Source organism: Euprymna scolopes, chromosome 42, assembly GCF_053919585.1.
Source record: "Euprymna scolopes isolate OS-2025 chromosome 42, ASM5391958v1, whole genome shotgun sequence".
Lineage (NCBI taxonomy): Eukaryota > Metazoa > Mollusca > Cephalopoda > Sepiida > Sepiolidae > Euprymna > Euprymna scolopes.
Genome location: NC_136523.1, coordinates 33,926,082 through 33,950,906, shown reverse-complemented (window position 1 = coordinate 33,950,906; position 24,825 = coordinate 33,926,082). Strand labels below are relative to the sequence as shown.

The 24,825-nt window shown below is 31.6% G+C and overlaps 1 protein-coding gene across 1 annotated transcript in view; it reads left to right on the top strand.

Annotated features, from left to right (window-relative positions):
* Window positions 1-23,954, top strand: part of LOC145267009 (WD40 repeat-containing protein SMU1) — a 39,947-nt gene extending 15,993 nt beyond the window's left edge. The window contains exons 6-13 of the mRNA XM_080122909.1: window positions 3,862-3,950; window positions 6,153-6,293; window positions 6,811-6,906; window positions 7,617-7,744; window positions 11,761-11,862; window positions 14,370-14,562; window positions 18,283-18,435; window positions 23,621-23,954. Of these exons, the coding sequence (XP_079979035.1) occupies window positions 3,862-3,950; window positions 6,153-6,293; window positions 6,811-6,906; window positions 7,617-7,744; window positions 11,761-11,862; window positions 14,370-14,562; window positions 18,283-18,435; window positions 23,621-23,719 (1,001 nt within the window). The 3' untranslated portion in view covers window positions 23,720-23,954. The remainder of the gene's footprint in view (window positions 1-3,861; window positions 3,951-6,152; window positions 6,294-6,810; window positions 6,907-7,616; window positions 7,745-11,760; window positions 11,863-14,369; window positions 14,563-18,282; window positions 18,436-23,620) is intronic.
* Window positions 23,955-24,825: the final 871 nt, after the last annotated feature.

The window sequence follows — 24,825 nt, the reverse complement described above, 5'->3', positions numbered from 1 at the left end:
AAAAAATTTGCATATGCTTTGAATGCATTTAATAACATGTCCTTTTTGGTATTATTTAGATTAATCAAAATCAACGCTGAGGCAGCTTAAAAGATTAAGATTTTAAAACGCATCGGTGTTAATTTGTGTAAACTTACTTCCAACTAGATCCAAAACTTCAAAACCTTAGAGTGTAGAACTATTCCCCCTTTTATTTTTGACAAGCTTCTGGGCTTGACCTTTACTCCTGATATGAAATGGAACACGTACATAAAGTCTGTTACTAGGGTCGCTGGAAAGATGGTGGGTTCCTTCTACCGCTCCAGAAGATATCTCACTACTAATGCAATTCTCTATCTATATAAAAGCCAAGTACGTCCAAGGATGGAATACTGCTGCCATATCTGGGCAGGAGCTGCTAAAAATAGCCTATCCTGCCTTGACAGAGTACAAAATAGACTTCATGGCTTAGTGGGGGGGATGGCCATTTCTCTTTCCTGCAACCTCTCTCCCACAGAAGAGACGCTGCGAGCCTGTCTTTGTTTTACCGTTATTTCCATGGCAAGTGCTCGTCTGAGCTCCAATCTCGGGTCCCCCCCCTCGCCAATCTTTTACGAAAAACACCCGTCTAGCTGAAGCCACTGTCAAAAATTTTCCCCACTCTCTATCTGTGCCTAAATCAAAATGTAGATTCCATGAACACTGCTTCTTTCTTAGAACAGCACACCAGTGGAACTCTGTTCTGTCTGCCTGTTTCCCACCTGACTACAACTTGAATGTCTTCAAATCCAACGTAAACAAATTCCTGATGAACCGCCCCCTTTAGTAGACACTTTATGAAATCTCAACACTAACGTATAACGTACTGTACATGCAATAACCCTTATCCCTGAGTGGCTTCCGGGCCTTGATAAGTGGTGACCTCCTTGTAAAAAAAAAAAAAAAATATTTCCTGCCAAAACATGGTGACTTTCACACCTGGCGAAGTTCAGAGGTTACATCGACCGAAATGTTGTGCAGATAACACTCAAGATGAGAACAATTATCCGATTAATCTAAACAATACAAACATTAATACCTCATCGCAAAAAACATTCAAAACTGTAAATGTTTTTTATTTTTCAATATTAGGTATGGTAAAAAAAATTTCAGAATTTTTGTATCCGTGCTTTCTTTTGAAAAAACTAAAAATAATTAAAATCGAAACTTGTTACTTCTTAACTTGCCTAAATACATTTAAAATATAAACGAGGGATTTTTATTAAACAGTGCTCTACGGACAAATTTATCTTTAGTTGACCTCTGACAACTAAATATTTTCGTTTACTAGCCAAATAAAAAAAGTTACTAGCCAAACCCACATGATTTTTAGAATATGACATCTTCATTCTGTGATGAGTATGTACATCATAAAGATTTTTCTGTGATTTTTTAAAAATATTTTTAAAAATATTTTTAAATAAGTGTAATTCTAAATATACAACAAATTTTATGTTGATGCTTGAATGTATAAACATTCTGATTTCTTCAGATGTTTTTTTTAAATAACCTTTGAAAAAAAAAAAAGAGGTATATTGTTCTATTAAACTTTTATTGTTTAAATAATCTAACTTTGTTCGTTTTATTAAAAAAAAAAGTTGAAAAGATATTTTTCACTCAGTAGTGAGCTTTGGAAGATTGTCAGTGAGAGAAACACAATCGCCAAAAGATAAGCGTTTCATTATTTCTAGTCACCACTTTGAAAAATCACTCGCAAATGGGACTGTTTCACTCACAATGTAAAGCCCTGTTAAAGGAAAATGACTGTTTTTCAATTTTCAATGAAAGTTTGTAGTCAAACAGAAAGAGAAATAGATAGAGAAACCTGACAGAACATGTTTTCTGTCACATTTGGTTGCATTTAAATTAATTAAATACAGATGCTTCTTTGTTATAAAATATTGAAAATCAGAATATATTGAATTTCAAATAAAAACAATTGTATCTACTTAATTTTCATGCCGCAGTAATAGTTTTCGAAGACAGTGAAAATTGAATTTCGCTAAAAATTGGAGAGTTTGAATTGTAACAAGGGCAAAAAATATTTTCTGAAAACTGAAAAACTTAAGCTAGGAGATGTAATTTTTAACTTATTATGATTAAATTTTTAATGAATCCCATCAACCAATTGTAAGTTCTTAGAAATATAATGATTACGAAACTAAGAAGTTGCTGGTTTCAGTATGGTTAATTGTGTGGTATCCATTTTTTTAACCCGATATAGTTTTTTAAAAATTTTTGATATGTTATCATTATGACTGATAGGAAATAAAAAAAGTGAGGAAAGGAAGGAAGGATAGAAAAACATGGCAACTTTTACGTCTGATGAAGGTCAGCGGTTACATTGACTGAAACGTTGTGCAGATTAGAATAAATATTTCACACACACACACACATATATATATATATATATATATATATAAAATAAAAATTACAATTAAATTTACCAAAATGATCCAATATGATATTTTGTTCTCGGCAGCAGTGAGAAAAGCATATCTTATTTATCTTTTAATATTATTGGAATTTTCCCCCCTTGTACATATTTGTGAATTATTCCATAGATTTCGGCCTTTGGATTATTTTGGACCATCTTCCAATTACGGGATTTCCTTGGATTTTACTTGTGCAAATGGAAATTCAATTAACTTTCTCGAAGTTATATTTTTGGATTTTACCGTCACTGGATTATTTATCTTCCACCAGACCATCTATTCACGTGTAATCACCTTTTTCTTCACCATATTCCCTCTGCTTCACTTTTTTTGTTTTCAAATAAGATCTTTGACTTACTTGTTGTTTCATCAAATACTTTTGCATGCAAAATCCGATCCCGCATTTTGCTAATTCCTACCCTCTGATGAGAAGGAAAGTATTTCTTCTAAACTCCACGGATTAAGGATTATACTTATCAAGTGTTTCCTTTTCAGATTAAATATGTTTTTAACTCATTTTAAAGTGCTTTTTTAACATGTTTTATGAACTGTTTGCTTGTATATATATATATATATATATATATATATATGGGGGAGTTAAAAGAATAAGATTGATTCTTTAAGAGAAGTCTTATTGGAATAATGTAAAGCTCAACAAATTGTTTTGGAACTTATATAGAGTATCAGTAAAATAAGAAAAGGACAATATAAATATATTGCACCTTCATTACATAATAAAACTATACTCTTCCTATATCACAGAGATCAGATGCTTCTTTGTTATATATCGAAAATTTAAATATTGAATTTCAGATAAAAGCAATGATCTCTACTTGTCATGTTGCAGTAATAGTTTTCGAAGACAATTAACAAAAATTGAATTTTGCTAAAAGAGTTTTGCAAAAAGAAACCAGAAAGTTTGAATGTTAAAACTGCAAAATCTTGGGCCAATTTAACAAAACTCAGTTTTCCCTAATTGTCTTCAAAAACTATTTTCAATAATTTTTCTACCTCATCATTTTTCATGATTTTTGGATATGTTCATTACTGTGACATTGAAATTCCGTATTATATCTGTTCGAAATTCCATCAAATTCCCAAGTTGGACACCTGAAGAAGTTCGGAGGTTATATCAACCGAAACGTTGTGAAAATGACACTCAAGATGAGAACAGTAGTCCGAAGAATCCAAATAATCAACCCTCATCTCGAAAATTCAGAAATCATTGGATTACTTGTAAAATTTTACTTGATCTTTGTATAGGGCTTTGCTTTCAATTTCATCCCCTGGACAGACAAGCAGATACGGATGACTGACACTATTATATTCTAGATATATAAATGTAATTACAATAAAGTTTTCCTTTTTATATAATGTTTCTAACTTATGCTTTTATAAAAATTTCTAGGTACAACTATTGATGTCTTCCGTGGTAAGGCAGCCGTCCGAGAACAAGAAGAAGAGAAATATCCAACACAGCTTAGCAAGACAATCAAGGTAATTGCGAAGAACATATGCAATTAATATTATTTATAGTAAAGACTGAGACTAGCAACTTCACGTATGTGTGAGAGAGGTTGCAGAGGAGAAGAAAGGGTGTGGGGGGTCCCAATGAAATTCCAGATGCGTTTCTATACTTTATCAAGCACCCTCAAATGAAACAGGTTGATCAGCCCAAATATGACAACAGTACTCCAAACATGGTCTGATAGTAAATTTGTCGAGATAGAGAATAGGCTCATGTGTGAGGAAGTGTTTAGAACGATAGAGAGAACCGATTTTACGAGAAGCAGAGAGAGAGAGAGAGAGAGAGAGAGCAGTGGAGGTTATGTTTCTATAATGGCTTTTAATAAACTTAAAGCTGCAAAAGTCAAGTATTATGGTTCAGTTGTGCTCTAAACAGAAGCATTCATTTTGAACGCGCCTCTGTCTTATCAAAGAATGTATTGCTGATTATTTTATGCTGGGCCTTTCACTTTTTTTTCATTTTTCTTAAACTTTTTCTTCTAGGGGATGGGACATCCAACCAGATGTCTGACATTTACCCCTATTTTAGTGAGTCCAACCAAGAGATCTTTTCAGGATTCTAGCTGTCCCTTTCAGTGCAATCGTTTGTATTTCACTTGCACTTGGTTCACCGGGTATGCTTGCTATGTACTTTTTAAAGTTCTTTTTCATAATCCCAGTTGCTCCTATAATGACTGGTATAATTGAAACGTCTTTTAATTTCCAATTTCGTTTCATATCATACATAAGTCCTTGATACTTTGTTATCTTTTCCCTCTGGGCCTTTCTGACTGTGCGGTGATAAAACTTCTCGAATGGACTTCTGATGTTAGGCTTTATGATGGAACAGGTTGACCAGCCTGAATATGACAACGGTACTCCATACATGGTTTGATAGTAGATTTGTAGAGATAAAGAATAGCCTCACGTGTTTCATTATGTTAATTTATTTTTTATTTGTATTATAAAAATGTGTTTCCGACATTTAAGAAAAAAAAAAAAAACTAAAAATAGTCGATGGTATGCCGTTGTTGACCCATACTTCCACCATTTTTTCCGCCAGGGGTCGTTAAGTGCCGTTAGCTCCCAAACAAGATGGCGTGTAGCGAAGCTTCGATAAAACATCTGATAATATTAGATTTTCTTAAATAAAAAAAAAACTACTTGATCGATTTATGTGATTTTTGGAATATGACATTTTCATGCAGTGACAAGTACGTACATTATAAAGATTTTTTCCAAATGTTTCTTAAGAAAAAGTTTCTTTTGGCACCGTTATAGACAAGAACCCAAATATATATAAAGAAGGATGGAAGGATGTATAGGGAGATGAAGGAATATGAAGAAAGGAGAGTGAGAGAGAGAGTGTGAGTGAAAGAGTGAGAGAGACAAAATAAAAAATAAAAATTTTAAAATAAAAAAAATAAAAATAAATAAAAATTTTAAAATAAAAAATAAAAAATAAAAATTTTAAAATAAAAAAATAAAAATTTTTAAATAAAAAAAAATAAAATTTTTTAAATAAAAAAAATAAAATTTAAAAAAAAAAAAAAAATTTTTTAAAATAAAAAGAATAAAATTTTAAAATAAAGAAAAATTAATTTTTTAAAATAAAAAAAATGAAAATTTTAAAATAATAAAATAAAAAATAAATTTTTTAAAATAAAAAAATGAAAATTTAAAAAAAAAAGATAAAAAATAAAAAATTTTTTAAGATAAAAAAAATTTTTAAATAAAAAAAATAAAATTTTTTCAATAAAAAAAATAAAATTTTTAAAATAAAAAAAATAAATTTTAAAATAAAAAAAAATAAAAATTTTAAAATAAAAAAAAATAAAAATTTTAAAATAAAAAAAAAAAAAATTGTAAAATAAAAAAAATAAAAATTTTAAAATAAAAAAAATAAAAATTTAAAAAAAATAAAAATTTTAAAATAAAGCTGTAATGTTGTTTTCGTTAGGGCGACAATTTCATCATTCCACCTTGTCATCAATAAAGTATTGTCTGTATGATAATAAATATAAAATCGGCATAAATTAAAATTTTATGACCGGGCAACACCGGGCATCCGGCTAGTAAAATGTAAAAACGATTTTCAAAAAAAAAAAAAAAAATTCCAATAAAGACCTGTTTTTTAAAAATGATTTTAACATTTCCATTTTGTCTTTTTCGTTTTTTTTTTACTCATTTTAGTTTGGGCAAAAAGCTCACGTGGAATGTTCCCGTTTCTCCCCCGATGGTCAGTTCTTGGTCACTGGATCCGTGGATGGGTTTATTGAAGTCTGGAATTTCTCTACTGGCAAAATCCGTAAAGATTTGCGCTATCAAGCACAGGTAAGAATTGATGATTAATATTGTTATTAACAGTAGTGTTATGCTTTTGAACTTCTATAAAAAAAAATGCGATTTATGCAAGATTTGGTGGAAATCTGAGCTTTAGTTTTGCAAGCTTTTTTACTCTATTTCACTCCAAATAAGGCATGTTGCCACTTGCATGTAAGGGGCTATTATTTTGGATCATGTCTAACAGGGGATTGTGGGGAGTTGAGCAGTGAGATGTCCAAAGAAACTATGTTAGTACAGTCAGGGAAGTAGGAACCGAGACAAAATTCCAAAGTCTTGCAATCTGCTAGAAGAAACTGTCAGAGTAGATGGCCTTTCAGTATCTAGGGATCTTAACAGTGAAGGGGTGGGATTTTGTTGCTTATCAGGTTAATCGGGAGTTTGTGCGTCTTTCTGGTAAATGTTCCCAGGATTTGCTGGTACAATCTAATATTACAGTTTTTACGGAATTTGACGGTTCTGTATATTTGATTTGCCTTAAAAAAAAAATTTGCTTTTTCTCTTTCAGGATAATTTCATGATGATGGATGATGCCGTGTTATGTATGTGTTTCAGTCGTGATTCCGAAATGCTGGCCACGGGTTCCCAGGATGGCAAGATCAAGGTACCGTGTTACTTCATATTTCCAGCATCATTTCGTACAACTATTAAAAATAGCTGATGAGAACTTGAATGGCTATCATTAAACACTATCCTTGAGTGTCTAAGGTCTTTCTATGTGTGTGTGTGTGTGTGTGTGTATATATATATATATATATATATATATAATTTACACATACACACATATATATTACAGACACATGAATTTTACACACACACACACACATATATTGTGTATGCAGTCAGCACCAACCCTATTCAGGGTTTAACTGGCTTCCTCTGAAGGAGGAAGTTTCATGGGAGTATGAAATTCACAAGCGGTCCCCAGTCGCATGTATATCCTCGTTAGGTTTTTGCAACTTTTTGCAGGGAGGTGTAGACGTCCTCCTACATACAGCACCTGGTCTTCCCAAATTGGTCACCCATTTTAGTAATGACCAGGCTCAACGTTGCTTAACTTCAGTGATCTGACGGGAACCGGTGACATAATATATTACAGACACATGAATAATTTCTGCACACACGCACACAAATAATTTACACACACACACACATGCACACATATATAAATAAATTTCATATACCGGCTCTGTTTACTCATTGAGCACTTTTTGATAGACACATGTTGTTTCATTGGATGTACTTCTAGGAAACTAAAATCTACTGTCTAAAAATATATATATATATATTATTCATTTTAATATTTTATTTTAGGTTTGGAAGCTCCTGACTGGTCAATGCCTGAGGAAATTCGAACGAGCCCATGCCAAAGGTGTAACTTGTGTCACTTTCTCTCGGGACAATGGTCAATTGTTAAGTGCATCATTTGACCAAAGCATCAGGTAAGTTTTGCCTGTTGCTCTTTTAGTGACCCACAAATTCAGATGATTTATTGATGAATCGATGAAACTGACCTCCATCATCATCGGAGGTGGCAGTGCTGAAGTGGATACCTACATCATGTTATAAATTGGCACTTCCACACTTGGGTTATTGTACGACTTGGGTAAAATACGACCCAGTCTTTTTAAACTTCAGTTGCATCTTATGTATTTTTTTTTTCTCTTTCTTTTGCATTTGTTGCAGTGATCATCTCTCTTTTTTTCTTTTTTTCTTTCTCCTTTTCTCTTTTTTTTCTCTTTTTTTCTCTTTTTCTTTTTCTCTCTTTCCTTTTTCTCTTTTCCTTTTTCTTTTGTTTTCTTTCTTTTTCCTTTTTCTGGTTTTTCTTTTTCTTTCTCTTTTCTCCTTCTTTCTCTTTTATTCTCTGTTTTCTTTTTCTTTTTCTCTTTCCACCATTATCTCTTTTTCTTTTTTTCTATTGTTTTTCTCTGTCTCTTTTTTCTTTCTTATTCTCTTTTCCCTTCTCTTACTCTTCTTTTTTTTTTTTCTCCTGCTCTCTCTTTCTCTTTTCTCTTCTTTTCTATCAAAAGTCAAAAATTAAATACATGGATTCTCAAAAATGGCGCAAATTTCAATCCCATAAAGACTTTCTAAAAAATTCTAAAAAATAACTGAATTGTTTTTAATAAAAACAACATCTACACAAAATAAACTTCAGTCTATGCCTGACTTGTCCACCAAACAATTTTTGATTTTAAGTTGATTTGACCAAATTAGGCCCCTATACCTGAATGGCCTCGAGTTCTATTGAAATTATATGAGAGACAAAATACTGCAAACATGTGGGGCATTCCAAAAGTAATGTTTCCTGGGTTTTTTATTCTGCTTGAATGGATCAGAAGGAAATTGCAAATTGCATTGTTTTTAAATTTTCTTACTTTGAAGATTGTAACGCTGGGTATGCGGCAGCCAAACCAGCTGCCAACATTGCCCTGCTTTTTATTGAAACCAACCGAGAGCTCTTTTTAGTATCCTCGTTGTTCCCTTAAGTGCAATTGTCTGGATCTCTTTTGCACTTGGTTCACCAGGAATATTAGTTAGGTAGGACTTCAGGTTCGTCTTCATAAGCCCTGTGGCACCTACAATAACTAGTATGATTGATATCTGCCTAAGATTCCAATTTCTTTTCATATCATACATGAGACTTTGATATCTGGTTTGTTTCTCTCTTTCAGCTCTTTTCAGACCTCCATCATTAGAGATACTCATTTCAACCAAGGTTGCCACTCTTTCTCTGACTTATTCCATATAACTATGTCAGGTTTGACAGCAGCATTGTTAAGATGACTGAACTTATGTATTCAAGATATGAAAGTTTAATCTCTCTGTTGCAGATATTAACGATGTGAGACTCTAAGAAAGCAATTCTTGTCATGGATGTGTGTCAGAAGCAGAGATATGTCATTGAATTCCTCCATGCAGAAAAATTTAAATCGATCAACATTCGCCAGCATTTGTTAGACGTTTATGAAGCCAATGAAGTTAATGCCAGCACAGTTAGGAGATGGGTCCGTCGATTTCGGTGACTATGTAGAAAAATAAATTCTGAAGCATAAACAGGTCACTCGTTTTAATGGTACCACTCCTGTTTTTATAGCTCTTCAACATTTTAGTTTTTGAGTTAAAAAAATAGGAGGCTTTACTTTTTGGAACAACCCTCTTAAAATCAAGAATGAGAAATTCTTTCACGACGTAAAATTAATTTATTATGTATGATGAGTAAAAAAAAATAAATTTATGGAAGTCGTTCCAGACAAGGCGTGAAACCATTTGATGTAATGAGCTAACAAGAACGAAAGATGATTATCACAAAAGAGAGGATATGCTTATTAACCTTAGTGTTAAAAACACCAAGGTTGTGAGTAGAAGGAAAACAGTGAGCAGGAAGAGACTTCCATACATTTGAAGGTCTTGGAAAGAAGCTACTGGAATAGGAAGCTGTTTTACAATGACTTATCAAAACAGTTGAATGAAGACCACTAGACCAATGAGTCAAACGAGCTGGAACAAAGGAAGCAGGAAATCGATCAATTCTGAGCAACACATGACATAATAGTATTTATAGAAAAGACTGTGACTAGCAACATCCCGTCTGTGAGAGGGAAGTTGCAGAGAAGAAGAAAGGGTTGGGCCAATCAAATCACACATACGTTTTTGCACCTTATCAAAAACCCTTAAATTTGCTAGAGATTAACCAACTTTAGTTAATATATATATATATATATATATATATATATATATATATAAGCGAGAAAAGACACTGATAGAATTCAGATGAAAAATCCTGATAGATATTACTTGAAGTAATACTTTCAAGGTGATCCTGGCCAAAAAGGAAAAGCTCAATATTTAAGAATAGAGCAATATATAAGTTTCGTGGTTCAATGTTAAATTTCTGAAAAAAAAACATATGGAGACATATTTGATTTAAGAATTTATTGCTTGACAAAGGAATATATAGAAGGGGTTATTTTAATTTCCTTAATCCATGGATTTTCAACAATGGCTCATATCACCATTGGCAGCTGAACATTTTTCTAACTGCATTTCATTTCCTCTGATGATATGAACCATTGTTGAAAATCCATGGATTAAGGAAATTAAAATAACCTCTTCTATATATTCCTTTGTCAAGCAATAAATTTTTAAATCGAATATATGTCTCTATATGTTGTTTTTTCAGAATTTAAAATTAAACCACGAAACATATATATATATATATATATATATATATATATATAGTCATCCACATACAGTACTGTTTCGCTGTTTCACAGCTCATCAGTGCGGCTAGACAGGCAACCACCTCAAGCCAGGATTGAAACTCGACTATCTGTATGGCAGTCAAGGCTCCTAACCATTACGCTATTGTCGGCCGCTGAACGAGTAGTGAATTTAACGATGTTTTGACATCGTCCGAAATACCGCCGCTCGATTTGTTTACACAAAGAGCGTCGCTTATACGCTAATGGTAATTCGTGTATCACTTCTCAATATGCTCAACTCAAGGTGAGGAGCATTATAGTCATCCACATACAGTACTGTTTCGCTGTTTCACAGCTCATCAGTGCGGCTAGACAGGCATATATATATATATATATATATATGGTGTCCAAAAAATCACTGGAGGGTTTTGGACTTGATTGAATTCTTTATTTTTTTTTGATATCTTTCTGTAATTTTAACACAATCTGACTAAGACATTAGGAAATTTAAAAAAATGCAAAATTCAAACAATTTTTATTTATGAAAAATGTTTTTAAAATTTTGCCCATTTTCAGCTTCGCATATTTGCACTCTTTCCAAAAAACATTATTCATGACAGATTGCAGAATCTCTGGATTACGATTTAACTCGCTTATTTCGTTCCTGATATTTTTCTTTAATTCTTGCAGGGTTTGGGGTTTGTTAACATAGACTCTTTAAGATATCCCTACAATAAAAAGTTGGGGCTGGTCAAGTCTGGGGAATATGGTGGCCATTTGACATTGCCATAGCGAAAGATAATGTTGTCACCAGAATAATTTCACAACTTGCTTATGTTATCCTTATAACTATACTCGTCCATCATTAATTTCCAAAATATTATCTGTAAAATATCCGAAATAGAGAAAAAAATTAATCATTAATTGTAAAATGACAAAAATTTTCAACCCTTCAGTGATTTTTTTTTGAACACGCATTATATGCATATTTTTAAAAATAATATTTAAATACAATAAATATTTGGATATTTAAAAGATTTTTAAGTAAAATAAATATTTGGATATTTAAAAAATATAAAAATGAAAAAAAAACAAAAACTATTTGAATAAAATAAATAATTGAATATATAATGAAACAGCAAAATCAACGCTACCCCTCCCTCCTCCTCTATCCCCCAAATATTGTTTGAAAAGTGGATATTTTTTTCGTGTTTAATAATAAATGTGAATCCTTTTATGTATTTTTATTATAGAGTTCATGGTTTGAAATCTGGTAAAACTCTGAAAGAATTCCACGGCCATTCGTCTTTTGTAAATGATGCTGTCTTCACACAAGATGGACATCACATCATCAGGTAAGTCATGTTTCATAGAACATGCAAACGGTGATGCATATGTGTCAGGTTGGTGCATATATGTCAGTTTGATGGTTTGTAGAAAGGGGATGTTTTAAACATTTGTAATTTATTTTATGAATTTTGTATAAACATATAAACAACATTTCTTGTTCTTTCACATTATTGAAGCATCATTCATAGTTTTCTGCCGAAATTATATGTAAAAATTCTTCTTTTTTTTATACCTACAGACACTAGTGTTTCATTTTTTTGGGAATCATCAATGCAGGAAGTCATGATTACCACTGGCTGGCAGATTTGAACCCGGCCACGAAACCATCTCTGACTCCATTAGCAGGGAAAAAACTGCTCGGCCAACGTAAAAAAAAAATATAGTTGAAATTACATATAAAAGAAAAAATGGGCGCGCGCGTTTGTGTATTTCTATGAAGGTTTTTTTTGCGTTGGGGTTCTTGCGTCAGTTAGATTCCGCGAAAAGTTTTCTTATACTTCCTAGATTGTAATATCTCAGATTCGCAAACGGACATCGTCTTTATCTTTTTTTTTTTTTGATCGAGTTTAAAAAAATTCCCGCCGTGCTGTTTTCTCGAGTGTTTGTCTTTTTTGTAAAATAAAGCGAAACTATTCAAATGTAAATGACAGAAAGTGGGAAGCCTAACCCCCCCCCCCATGCTGTTCTGATGCTTCACTTAAGTAATTGGTCATTGGTCAATGTAAGGGGAACTCTTCATACTGAGACAATTACTATTTATTTGGAGACTGCCAGAGTGCCCCCTTTTTTGGGGGAGCTGCTCTCCCTCACATTAAAAACGACCTTGTGTCTAATTTGCTTTCATGGGGAAGCAAATAAATACCTTACCTGATCCCCGCCCAGGTTTAAAAGCAACGTTCATTTCTGCGCATGCGTGGCGACTCCTATGATTCTTAAGTTAATTACCAACTCATTGAGTTCACTATCCTCTTTGGCCTAATGGTTAGCAAGGAAGACTAATTACCCTATGTTTTCAAGTTCGATCCCACCTCTTTCTTAATTTATTTTTTCATTTTTTTATTTTTTTTATTTCGTCCTTATGCTAATATCCTCGACCCGGGCAAAAGTTAATTACCAACTCATTGAATTCACTATCCTCTTTGGCTTAATGGTTAGCAACGAAGACTAATTAGCCTATATTTTCGGCAAACTAGTCCTCTGGCCTTCGTGATCTGACAATGGAAGATCAAATAACAAAAAAAAAAAAATTGGATTTATAACTTTTTTTTTTTAAACGAAACAGGTGTACTTTTTTTTTGGGTATTTTTTAACAAAATTTTTTTATATTCAAAGAAAAATCTGGGGCAGCCGACAACAGCCATTTTTATTTTTTTAAATTTTTTTTTTTTTTAAATTTTTTTTTTCATGCATTTTTCTGCCCCCAAATTTTTTTCCTGGAATCTGAAGGAAATAGTCTTGGCAAATGTCCCTCAAGAAGTTTTTCCAGCCGATGAGTGTGATCCGACCCGATATTGCACTCTCGCCGTAGGTTTTTTGTGTATAGCCGTTTCGTACGCCCACAAATATATTTATCTTACAATTATAGGTAACCCGAGATAGGACCTCTGGAAAAAGGTGCCATGGTGCAAGGAGGTCCAGTATTTGCACTGGCCATTACTGCACCTCCAGCCGAAACCCTTGGTTACGTTTCGTTATTTTAAGGTACACGTTTGATGACATTTTGTGCACCTCCTCTCTGTTGCCAATAGCCGGTTTTCCTGACAAAACGCGAGGACCATTTCTGGAGATTTACAAATAAATTCCAGACTGGAATTGTTCGTTTTCCTTCGTTGTCACAAAATTAAAGACTCGTTGCTCGAAGAAACGCAATGATACTTTGTCCTTTTCTTTTTCTTTGAAACTTTCTTCCTTTTTTTTCTTCCAATTTTTTGCCGTCTGCTCGCTTGCATCTTTTTTTGCTCACTCGGTGTAATCTGGCAGTTTTTGTTGTTCACCGGGCATTGGCGAGTAAGATTCACGGAAAAATGGGATTTAAACTGCAGAAATATCAATATTATTCTCTATCTTAGCAGAAAATATTTTTCAAATCAATAAAAACAGTTTTTGAAATGGATTTAAAAAATTGTACTGTATTATTATATAGGTTTATCTTGTCTATTTTATTGTTTTTTTATATATATTAATTTATTATTTTTTTTATATATATTAATTTATTGTTTTTTTTATATATATTAATTTATTGTTTTTTATATATATTAATTTATTATTTTTTTATATATATTAATTTATTATTTTTTTATATATATTAATTTATTATTTTTTTTATATATATTAATTTATTGTTTTTTATATATATTAATTTATTGTTTTTTATATATATTAATTTATTATTTTTTTATATATATTAATTTATTATTTTTTTTATATATATTAATTTATTGTTTTTTATATATATTAATTTATTGTTTTTTTTTATATATATTAATTTATTGTTTTTTTTATATATTTCTAGTGCAAGTTCCGATGGTACAATAAAAATTTGGAATGTGAAAAGCACAGAATGTCAAAACACATTCAAATCCCTAGGTGGCTCGACTGGTACTGACATTACAGTGCATAGTGTGCACCCGTTACTGCGGAACATGGAACAGTTTGTGGTGTGCAATCGGTCTAATACCGTGGCCATCATGAACATGTCAGGACAGGTAATTAAGAATGATTTTCTGTCTCTTTTTTATTTTATTTATTTATTTTTAATTTTATTAATTTTTATTTTATTTATTTTATTCATTTGTTTTATTTATTTATTTTATTTATTTATTTATTTATTATTTTATTTATTTTCTTTTTATTTTATTTATTTTAATTTTATTAATTTTTATTTTATTTATTTGTTTTATTTATTTATTTTATTCATTTATTTATTTATTATTTTATTTATTTTCTTTTTATTTTATTTATTTATTTTTTTATTTTATTTTTATTTTTTATTTATTTTATTCATTTATTTTTTTATTTTATTTATTTTATTTATTTTATTTTTTATTTTACTCATTTTATTTTTTCTTTTATTTATTTATTTTATTTATTTTTAATTTTATTTATTTATTTTATTTTTTATTTTATTCATTCATTTATTTATTTTATTTATTTTTTATTTTATTTATTTTTTATTTTATTTATTTTTTATTTATTTTATTTATTTATTTTATTTATTTATTTATTTATTTTTTTTATAGATGTACATGCATGAATTGTTATGCTATTCCAATTTTAGGTGCTTATACAGAATAATTTTTATATTTGTTTAATATAAAAATCTTATGTAACAACCATGCTATCATTAAACTTTTCCGGACAATTTCTGTAAACTGCTGGAAAGTGTCGGACAAAAGCTTCATGATATTTTTTTTGCGAACGCTAGCCAATGTTTTTAATGAAAACATTTCTGTTCTACACGAAAATAATTTATTAAAAAATTAATTGCAAAAAATAAAAACAATATTTTTTTTTTTTTTTTCTGTAACAAAGAAAATACAATGAATAATTATTGGTCACTTTTTATGAAACTTTAAGAAACTTAAAATTCAAATAAAAAAACATTCATTCTAAGGTAAGTTTCATAAATTTTTTTTTTTTTTGAAGAAACAAATAAATGATAGTAAACAAAAAAGAAATAATCTTTAATAATTTTTTTTGTTCAAATCAACATAAATATTTCTTTTATACACTAAACCAGAGTTTCCTAAAGGGGGGGGGGGGGTCTAAGTAGCCCTGGAGCTTCATGAGTGAAGCCGAGAGGCCGCGGAAGCCCTTTTTGAAAGCGGATCAAATGCTTTACATAGAAAACATTAAACGGCTGCAGACATTAAATTATTGATCTTTTTTACTGGAAAGAGATGCGATAAGTACAGGTGTAAAGAATTCCAGGATGGCTGGTCCTGGATATGACCTTAAACTATATCCAGTGGTGAGGCCCCAGCTTGCGGTATTTGGGGAGTGTGGAGCTGCCCTTCAATTGCCATTGCTCCCAGGTCCACTCTGACCCAGAGTTAGGGTCCCAACTATGGGTTAAATAGAAACCGACTTGAAAACAACAAATATATTCTGTTAAAAGATTTTTTTTTCAAAATCAGTGTATTCAGCATTAAATAACCCGAAAAGGGTTGATATGCAGTAAAACAAAAACAACCAAATCCAGGATGGCTAATGAAAAAATAAATAAAAAATTCAAATTTTTTATTAAAAAAAAACAAAAAATGGTTGTAAACACAAAAATATAGTAAAATCACGAAAAGGAACAACGAACAAACAAGTATAAGTTAAAATTTGAAATTAATGTTCTTCATATTTATTTTAGAAATTATCTTTTTAGTGCTCCGTGAAAAACCTTTGCCCTGTTCAGGGGCTCCATGGTGTTCTGAAGTTTGGGAAACCCTGTACTAAACCGATGATAGCCAATAAATGTTTTTTTTTTCTTTTTAAATGAGGTTGGATATTGCGATTTCATTGGCTCAGCGTTTTGGCACCTTTTAATGTTTTATGTAAATCGCCAGGAAAATCCCGACAATAACACGATCCTTATTTTCCAAAAGAACAAATTTTTAACTTTAATATTAAAAAGAAGAGAATGAAGAACCAAAGATGTGAAAGTGGAATGAAAGTGGAATGAATTACCAGATTGGTTAGAAGAAAACAAATTTAGTGTTTGGGGCTGTTTTTTATAGGTCAGTGTGGCCTTTCTACTTGTGTGATTATAAAACTTCTAAAATGTATTTGTGATGTTAGGCTGTATCAGAGTGTTAACTTTGTTCAAAATAGGACTGTTCCTCCTTTGATTGGACTTTTTGAATTTCATATTGCCTGTGAACTTCCTCCTTTGGAGGAAGCTGGCATAATTTGCGAGGGACTAATTTATACAACACTAGGTATTACTGGTATGCTGTTTTTTTTTTTTTTTTTTTTTTTTTTTTTTGCGTTTTTTTTTCTTTAAAAATAAGAGACTTATCGTAGACTAGCCTGGGTGCCTGGCGTTGCCCGGGTGTTTATAGGTGTGTGTTGAGCAAAAAAAAAAAAAAAAAAAGTTGTAGTAGGCAGGCAGGTTCGAACCTGTGATGCGAAGGCGGGAAAAAAAGTGGAGGTGTGTGTAAGGGTGTTGGTTGAGCCAAAAAAAAATTTGGAGCACAAAAAAAAAAAATAAATAAAAATAGGAGTAGCAATCAGGCTCGAACCTGTAAAGCGCCAGAGGAAAAAGAGGTGAAAAAAAAACGGTCTTATCGATGCGTCTACCATGGTTGTGACGTGACGGGCGGTCAAAATAACGTCTTTTATGCGACGCCGTTGACGCAAGGTTTGAATGACTTGCAAAAATATCAGTGAAAAAACTGACCGTCCTTGTAGAAAAGTGCCCCAGTTGAGGGTGAAAGAATTTGTTTTTGACCAATTTTTTGATATTTGTTGTCTGAAGGGTCGAGCTTCAAAAGGATACCGATCTCGTGAAAATCCGTCACCTCTGTAGAAAGTTTTAGACATACATACATACATACATTTAAACAGACAGGTGAGATTTATATAATAGACTGGAGGGGGTGCCCGGCATTGTCCGGGTGTTTGGAGGTGTGTATATTGGAGGGGGGGGTAGATCAAAATAAAATGGAAACTAAGGAACAAGTGAAGTAATAATCCTGTTAAAATATTATAAAATCGATGTTAGACTTCTTAAAAAAATCGCAAAAACAAAAAAAAAACAAAAGAAAAAAAAGTTTTGGGAGGGAGGTAGACTCAAACCCGAAGCCTTGAGGTTAATAGTCCGATGATATAGCATGACGCCACGAAGGCAGGGACTTGAGAACAGCTGAAAATAAACATTTAAAAACCCAGTACGGTTGAATGTCAACGTACGGTTTTCTTGGTCAAACATCACGCAGTAGTAGTAGTAGTAGTAGTAGTAGTAGAGAAATGAATTCACAGCGCAAATTTTATAAGATAAAAGTTGCTGAAATAAAAGATATTTACGACATTGTTTCGTAAATCGTAGATATTATAATCTAAGGAGTATATAAAAAAGTTCTAAGACATAGTACCCCCCCCCCCCCCCCCCCCCAAAAAAAAAAACTCGCTCCAAAAAAAGCCTTTGCCGGACAACATACAGAAAAAATGCACACACACACATACACACATTTTGCCTTTTATATATCTAGATAACAATACTCCATGCATAGGTGAATGGTGGCTTTGTAAAGATATAGAATACTCTGCAGTATGAGTAATTTTCTAGCATGGTAAAGGGAGCCCACTTTTTTTGCATTATTATGTTTGTGCATTGTGTGGTGATCCCATTCTTGTCTGCACGCAGCACATGAATATTAAGCTTTAGTCTTTCAGCTGGTCAAATCATTTTTTTTTGTTTTTTGTTTTATGTCCAGATTGTTCGTAGTTTTTCCAGTGGTAAACGTGAAGGCGGTGACTTTGTGTGCTGCACGTTGTCGCCCCGGGGTGAGTGGATCTACTGCGTGGGGGAGGACCAGGTGCTCTACTGTTTCAGTATCAACACTGGTAAACTGGAACGAACACTTACGGTAAGTAAAAATGTTTTAATTTAAAAGAAAAAAATTTTTTCATGGAAGTCGCTCCAGACAAGGCATGAAGCCACTTGATGTAAGGAGCTACAGAGAGATGAAAGGTGGTCAAGTTGCGCATGCTTGAATGTGGAGACATTCTTGTAAAAGTTATTTTTTTTTTCCTTTTCTTTTTTCCTGTTTTTTTCCTCTTTTTTTTTTCCTTTTTTTTCCTTTTTTCCCTTTTTTTCCTTTTTTTTCCTTTTTTCTTCTTTTTTTTCCTTTTTTTGCTTTTTTTTTCCTTTTTTTCCTTTTTTTCCTTTTTTCCCTTTTTTTCCTTTTTTCCCTTTTTTCCTTTTTTTCCTTTTTTTTTCCTTTTTTTTCCTTTTTTTCCTTTTCTTTTTCTCTTTTTTTTCCTTTTTTTTTCCCTTTTTTTTCCTTTTTTTTTCCTTTTTTTTTCCTTTTTTTTTTCCTTTTTTTTCCTTTTTTTTTCCTTTTTTTTTCCTTTTTTTTTCCTTTTCTTTTTCTCTTTTTTTTCCTTTTTTTTTCCTTTTTTTTTCCCTTTTTTCCTTTTTTTTTCCCTTTTTTCCTTTTTTTTCCCTTTTTTTTCCCTTTTTTTCCCCTTTTTTTTCCTTTTTTTTCCCTTTTTTTTCCTTTTTTTTTTTCCTTTTTTTTCCCTTTTTTTTCCTTTTTTTTTTCCTTTTTTTTTCCTTTTTTTTTTCCTTTTTTTTTCCTTTTTTTTTCCTTTTTTTTTCCTTTTCTTTTTCTCTTTTTTTTCCTTTTTTTTTTCCTTTTTTTTTCCTTTTTTTTTTCCTTTTTTTTTCCTTTTTTTTTCCCTTTTTTTTTCCTTTTTTTTCCTTTTTTTTTTCCTTTTCTTTTTCTCTTTTTTTTCCTTTTTTTTCCCTTTTTTTTTCCCTTTTTTTTTTCCTTTTTTTTCCTTTTTTTTTTTTTCCTTTTTTTTCCCTTTTTTTTCCCTTTTTTTTCCTTTTTTTTCCCTTTTTTTCCTTTTTTTTTTTCCTTTTTTTTCCCTTTTTTTTCCTTTTTTTTCCCTTTTTTTTCCTTTTTTTTCCCTTTTTTTTCCTTTTTTTTTCCTTTTTTTTTCCTTTTTTTTTCCTTTTCTTTTTCCTTTTCTTTTTCTCTTTTTTTCCCTTTTTTTTTCCTTTTTTTTTCCTTTTTTTTTCCTTTTTTTTTCCCTTTTTTTTTCCTTTTTTTTTTCCTTTTTTTTTTCCTTTTCTTTTTCTCTTTTTTTTCCTTTTTTTTTCCCTTTTTTTTCCCTTTTTTTTTCCTTTTTTTTTCCCTTTTTTCCTTTTTTTTCCCTTTTTTTTTCCTTTTTTTCCCTTTTTTTTCCTTTTTTTTTTTCCTTTTTTTTTCCCTTTTTTTTCCCTTTTTTTTCCCTTTTTTTTCCTTTTTTTTTTCCTTTTTTAACAGGTGGTGAACTGTAAATCCAAAATAAATCACAGAAAAATATTCTTTTTTATACAAATTTGTGAATTATTCCAAAGATTAATTTTTTGCATCACAGAAAATAATCAAGATTATCTTGCCTTAATCGATCAGACCCCTTTGACAGAAATCTTCTTGATTAATAACTAGCAATATTCACTCAGTGTTGTCCGTGTCGAGATATATTGCTTGTTAAACATAATTTCAAATATAGTCATATTTACTATATATATATATATATACTAGCAAAAGTACCCGTCGTTGACTGGGTTCGAAAACAGCCTACAGAAAATGGACTGATTTATGAAAGTATGATAGGTCATGAAAAGGAAGGCTTGTAAAGAGATAGCTTCGAATTTGGGGGTATCAAAACCAAAGCAAAATATGATGAAAGTAAAAATAAAATAGATAAACCCCATAATTTATTATACCATACCTGTTCACACTGAAACACTTATCACAATATTCTGTGGATCTATATTAAAAAATCTTGTTAAACTTTGTGACATATTTCCATTTTATGGAGGTCAGGTGCGGATGAACACCCCATAATTTTATATCATATTTCTTCAAACTGAAACATAATTATCAAAGTATACTTACGCAGATAGATATGAAAAGTCTTTATTAAAGTTTGTGCCTATTTCCATTCTATGGAAACCAGGCGCGAACGCAGACCCCACAATTTTATTATACCTTCCCTATTTAAGTTAAAACATACTTATTAAAGTATTATTATGTACATCTATATCAAAAACACTTGTAAACGTTTTTTTTTTTTTAATTTTTAAATTTTTTATTTCCATACTTTGTGGACCAGGCGCGAACGCAGACCCCACAATTTTAATGAACCACCGTTCTGCCAGATGAAGCATACCCATTCCTGTGTCTCGATACATCATCTATCATTATATGTGATCAGTTTTTTAAAATAGTCAAGGAGCTTATTCGTGACCAGACACATAGACATTCAGCTTTTTATATATATATATATATATATATATATATATATTTTTTTAATACTTACATATTTCTATTATTTTAATACTTACATATTTCTATTACCATGCTGAAATAATATTTCGAAAGCCATTCTTAACATGGAAAGGGGAAGGTGTTTTGTAATTATTTTGTAAAAATTACAATTTAATAATAGAAAAAAGATATTGTGAAACTTGAATGTAACCTGAAAAAACTATTTAAAAATAACGCTGTACCGAAAATATAGAAGCACTTTTTATTTGCATAAACATGTCGCTACACATTCATGAGCCTGGTGCTGCCAGATCAGACTGTCTGAAGATATTGACTTCCCAGTTCAAATGCATCAAAGTTTTTGTCACTTTATCCCTTTTGCAAAACTTAATCAGGTTCTGCAAAGCAAAAAAAAACACATTTCCTCTATCCCTACCCCCCTCCTTTCTTTCTTTTATCCCCCCTTTCTTTCTTCACCTCCCTTCTTTTACCCCCTTTCTTTCTTTTATCCCCCCTCCCTTTTTTTACCCCCTCTTTCTTTCTTTCTTTTACCCCCCCCCATTCTTTTACCCCCTTTCTTTCTTTTATCCCCCCTTCTTTTACCCCCCTCTTTTACCCCCTTTCTTTCTTTTACCCCCCCATTCTTTTACCCCCCCTTTCTTTCTTTTACCCCCTTTCTTTCTTTTACCCTCCTTCTTTTACCCCCTTTCTTTCTTTTACCCCCCCTTTCTTTCTTTTACCCCCTTTCTTTCTTTTACCCCCTTTCTTTCTTTTACCCCCCCTTTCTTTTACCCCCTTTCTTTCTTTTACCCCCCCTTTCTTTTACCCCCTTTCTTTCTTTTATCCCCTTTCTTTCTTTTACCCCCCCCCCATTCTTTAACCCCTCCTTTCTTTCTTTTACCCCCCTTCTTTTACCCCCCCTTTCTTTTACCCCCCCCTTTCTTTCTTTTACCCCCCCTTTCTTTCTTTTACCCCCCCTTTCTTTCTTTTACCCCCTTTCTTTCTTTTACCCCCCCTTTCTTTCTTTTACCCCCCCTTTCTTTCTTTTACCCCCCCATTCTTTTACCCCCCTTTCTTTTACCCCCCTTTCTTTCTTTTACCCCCTTTCTTTCTTTTACCCCCCCTTCTTTTACCCCCCCTTTCTTTCTTTTACGCTCTCCTTTTCTAATCCAATCAGTAGGGCATCAGAATATGCTGACTGTCCCTCTACAGAGAGTAAAAGTCCCTCAATGGGGCCACCTAGTGACCCGTTATGTTTTGGAATGGGATCTTGGTGGTTAAGCAGACCTTGACTTAGGTCTTTGTTCGTGGAATCTACATTTAGGTTTAGGCACAAATAAAGAGTGGGGGAAATTATTGATAGTGGTTTCAGCTAGACGAATGTTTTTCGTGAAAGTCAGGGAAGGGGTGACCATAGATTGGAGCTCAGACTAGCACTTGCCATGAAAATAACAATAAAGCAATCTTGCAATATCGGAATAAATATTAAATTATTTTTTAAGTATTGAAAATAAAATTGAAATACATTGTTCTGAAATTACATAGTAGTGTTGTAGGATACAAGAGTTATGTCCCTTTATTATTTTGTACACATTTTGATTCTTCGTATTAATGTTCACTGTTATCTATACGTTGTGCTGATGTAACCTCCGACCTTCTTCATGTGATTTGTTTTCTTATTTGCCCTTAAACACTTAAAATTGTTTCATCCAGGAGTTTTTCTTTTTTTTATCTGCACTATCTTTTGTGTGAAAGGATGGATATTTATTTATTTAAAAATATGTAAATAAATACACATTGTCCTTTATTATAGAGTGGAGGATAAATGAATATTAGCATAAGGTATTTGTTTAATTTGAAAAAAAATCATAGATTTTTAGAAAACTTAGATTACATTAAACCCGACCCACCTGCTGTTTTCATTTCAAAGCCAGAATACGTATTATAATGCACATAGTCGAACCTCAGTGACAAAACTACTATCGGTAGAAAATCTGAAATTTAAGTCTAAAATAAACAAAATTGAAAATTATTTCAATTCTTTCTAATATTATCGTTATTCTAACTTGTGTCCATGGTGTTTCCCATGAACTGTATTAATATAGCCTTCAAACACATTTTGAATTGTTTGAAAAAAAAAAAGATATGATAATTCATAATTTGTTTTTCTATCATAATTTCTGAATTTAATTTCTCTCATTTTAAAATATTCTACACTATTGATCTTCTTAGTCTTATCTAATTTGAGAAATTATTTTTTTTTAACTATTGTTCACCCCGTACAAAGCATATCCCCACTTGGACATAAGGGGCTACTATTTGGGGCCATGTCTAGGAAAGATTAACAAGATATTTGTTTATATTACATTTAAACTTCTGCATGTCAGTACAGTGTGATTTGGTGCTAAGCGGGTTTGTCGGGAATATGTACGTCGAGGGGGCACAGGTGGAATGGGTTCTTTAGAACACATTCCATTAAAATATTTGTGAAACGTGCACAAAGATGCAACGTTGCGGCGATGGGGTAGGGGTTGGAGCTTAGTTGACAAAGTGGGACATATATTACACAGTGACAACCTTTGCAAAAACAACTGTCGGTAGAAAATCTGAAATTCAAGTCTAAAATAAACAAAATTGAAAATAATTTCAATTCTTTCTAATATCGTCATTATTCTTTTATGTAATACTAACTCGTGTCAATGGTGTTTCCCATGAACCGCATTGACATAGCCTTCAAACACAACTCGTAACTTCCTAAACTTTTTTTTTTATTCTGTTTCCATTTCAGGTTCACGAAAAAGATGTGATTGGCGTGTGCCACCATCCACACCAGAATCTCATCGCCACCTACTCAGAAGATGGTCTTTTGAAACTATGGAAGCCTTGAGATGAGCAGAGTGAGTCAAGTCAAGGACGATGCCTTTTGTGGCCAAACATTTTGGACAGTTCTTTTTTACAGCTGTCATCGGCTGGTCCTTTTTTTTTTTTTTTTAATCACTTTTGACCTTCCATACATCCACCTTTTTTTCTTTACAAACAAAATTTCAAACTTTTCAGTATAAAATCATTACTAGAAATCATTGAAAACTTTGCGAAATAAATTTTAATTTCTTTTGTTTAAATTGTTTTTTGTTTTAACTTAAAAAAGAAACTTTTTATTAAAAAAAAAATTGTTTTTAAATTTATTTAAAAAAATTTTAGGTACTCCTGTATTTACTGTCCCGTATTTCTGTGATGTTGTCTCGGCATATCCCGGCAGCTTATATAAATTGATAGATTATGCCATACACTGATCGAATTTTAAATCCATAAAAAAAAAATGCAGCAGGGTTCGCACAGGCTTGAAAAGGCCTTATTTCTACTGCACTACCTGCATTATTATGAGGGCTGTGACAACAGCATATTATTTTCATTGTTATGACTCTCTAGTATATATCCGACACAGTTAGACACAGTTAATCAACCAAGAACCACATCAGTCTATATAAAAGCATATAAGATATTATGAATAAATACTCGAGTCAAAACACTGAAAAGAATATGCTGTTGTCATAGCCTTAATTATTACCTTGGAAATATCTGAAATGTCCTGAAAATCATATTTTTTTATATTTAGTCAAAACATTTGTGTTAGAATATTGAAAATAAGACCAAAATACTATTATAATTTTTTTTTTTTTTTTTTTTTTTTTTTACACAGTGATCAAGGCCCGGAAGCCACTCAGGGATAAGGGTTATTGCAAGTACATTACGTTAGTGTGGAGATTTGATGAAGTGTTTAATTAAGGGGGCGGTTCATTAGGAATTTGTTAACATTGGACTTGAAGACATCCAAGTTGTAGTCCGGTGGGAAGCAGGCAGACGGAACAGAGTTCCACAGGCGTGCAGTTCTAAGAAAGAACTTTTATATTGAAAAGTCGAAATACTATTAAAATAATAACAAAATATTAAATCGTTCTTAAAATATTTTTTAAATATTCCAAATAAAATCGA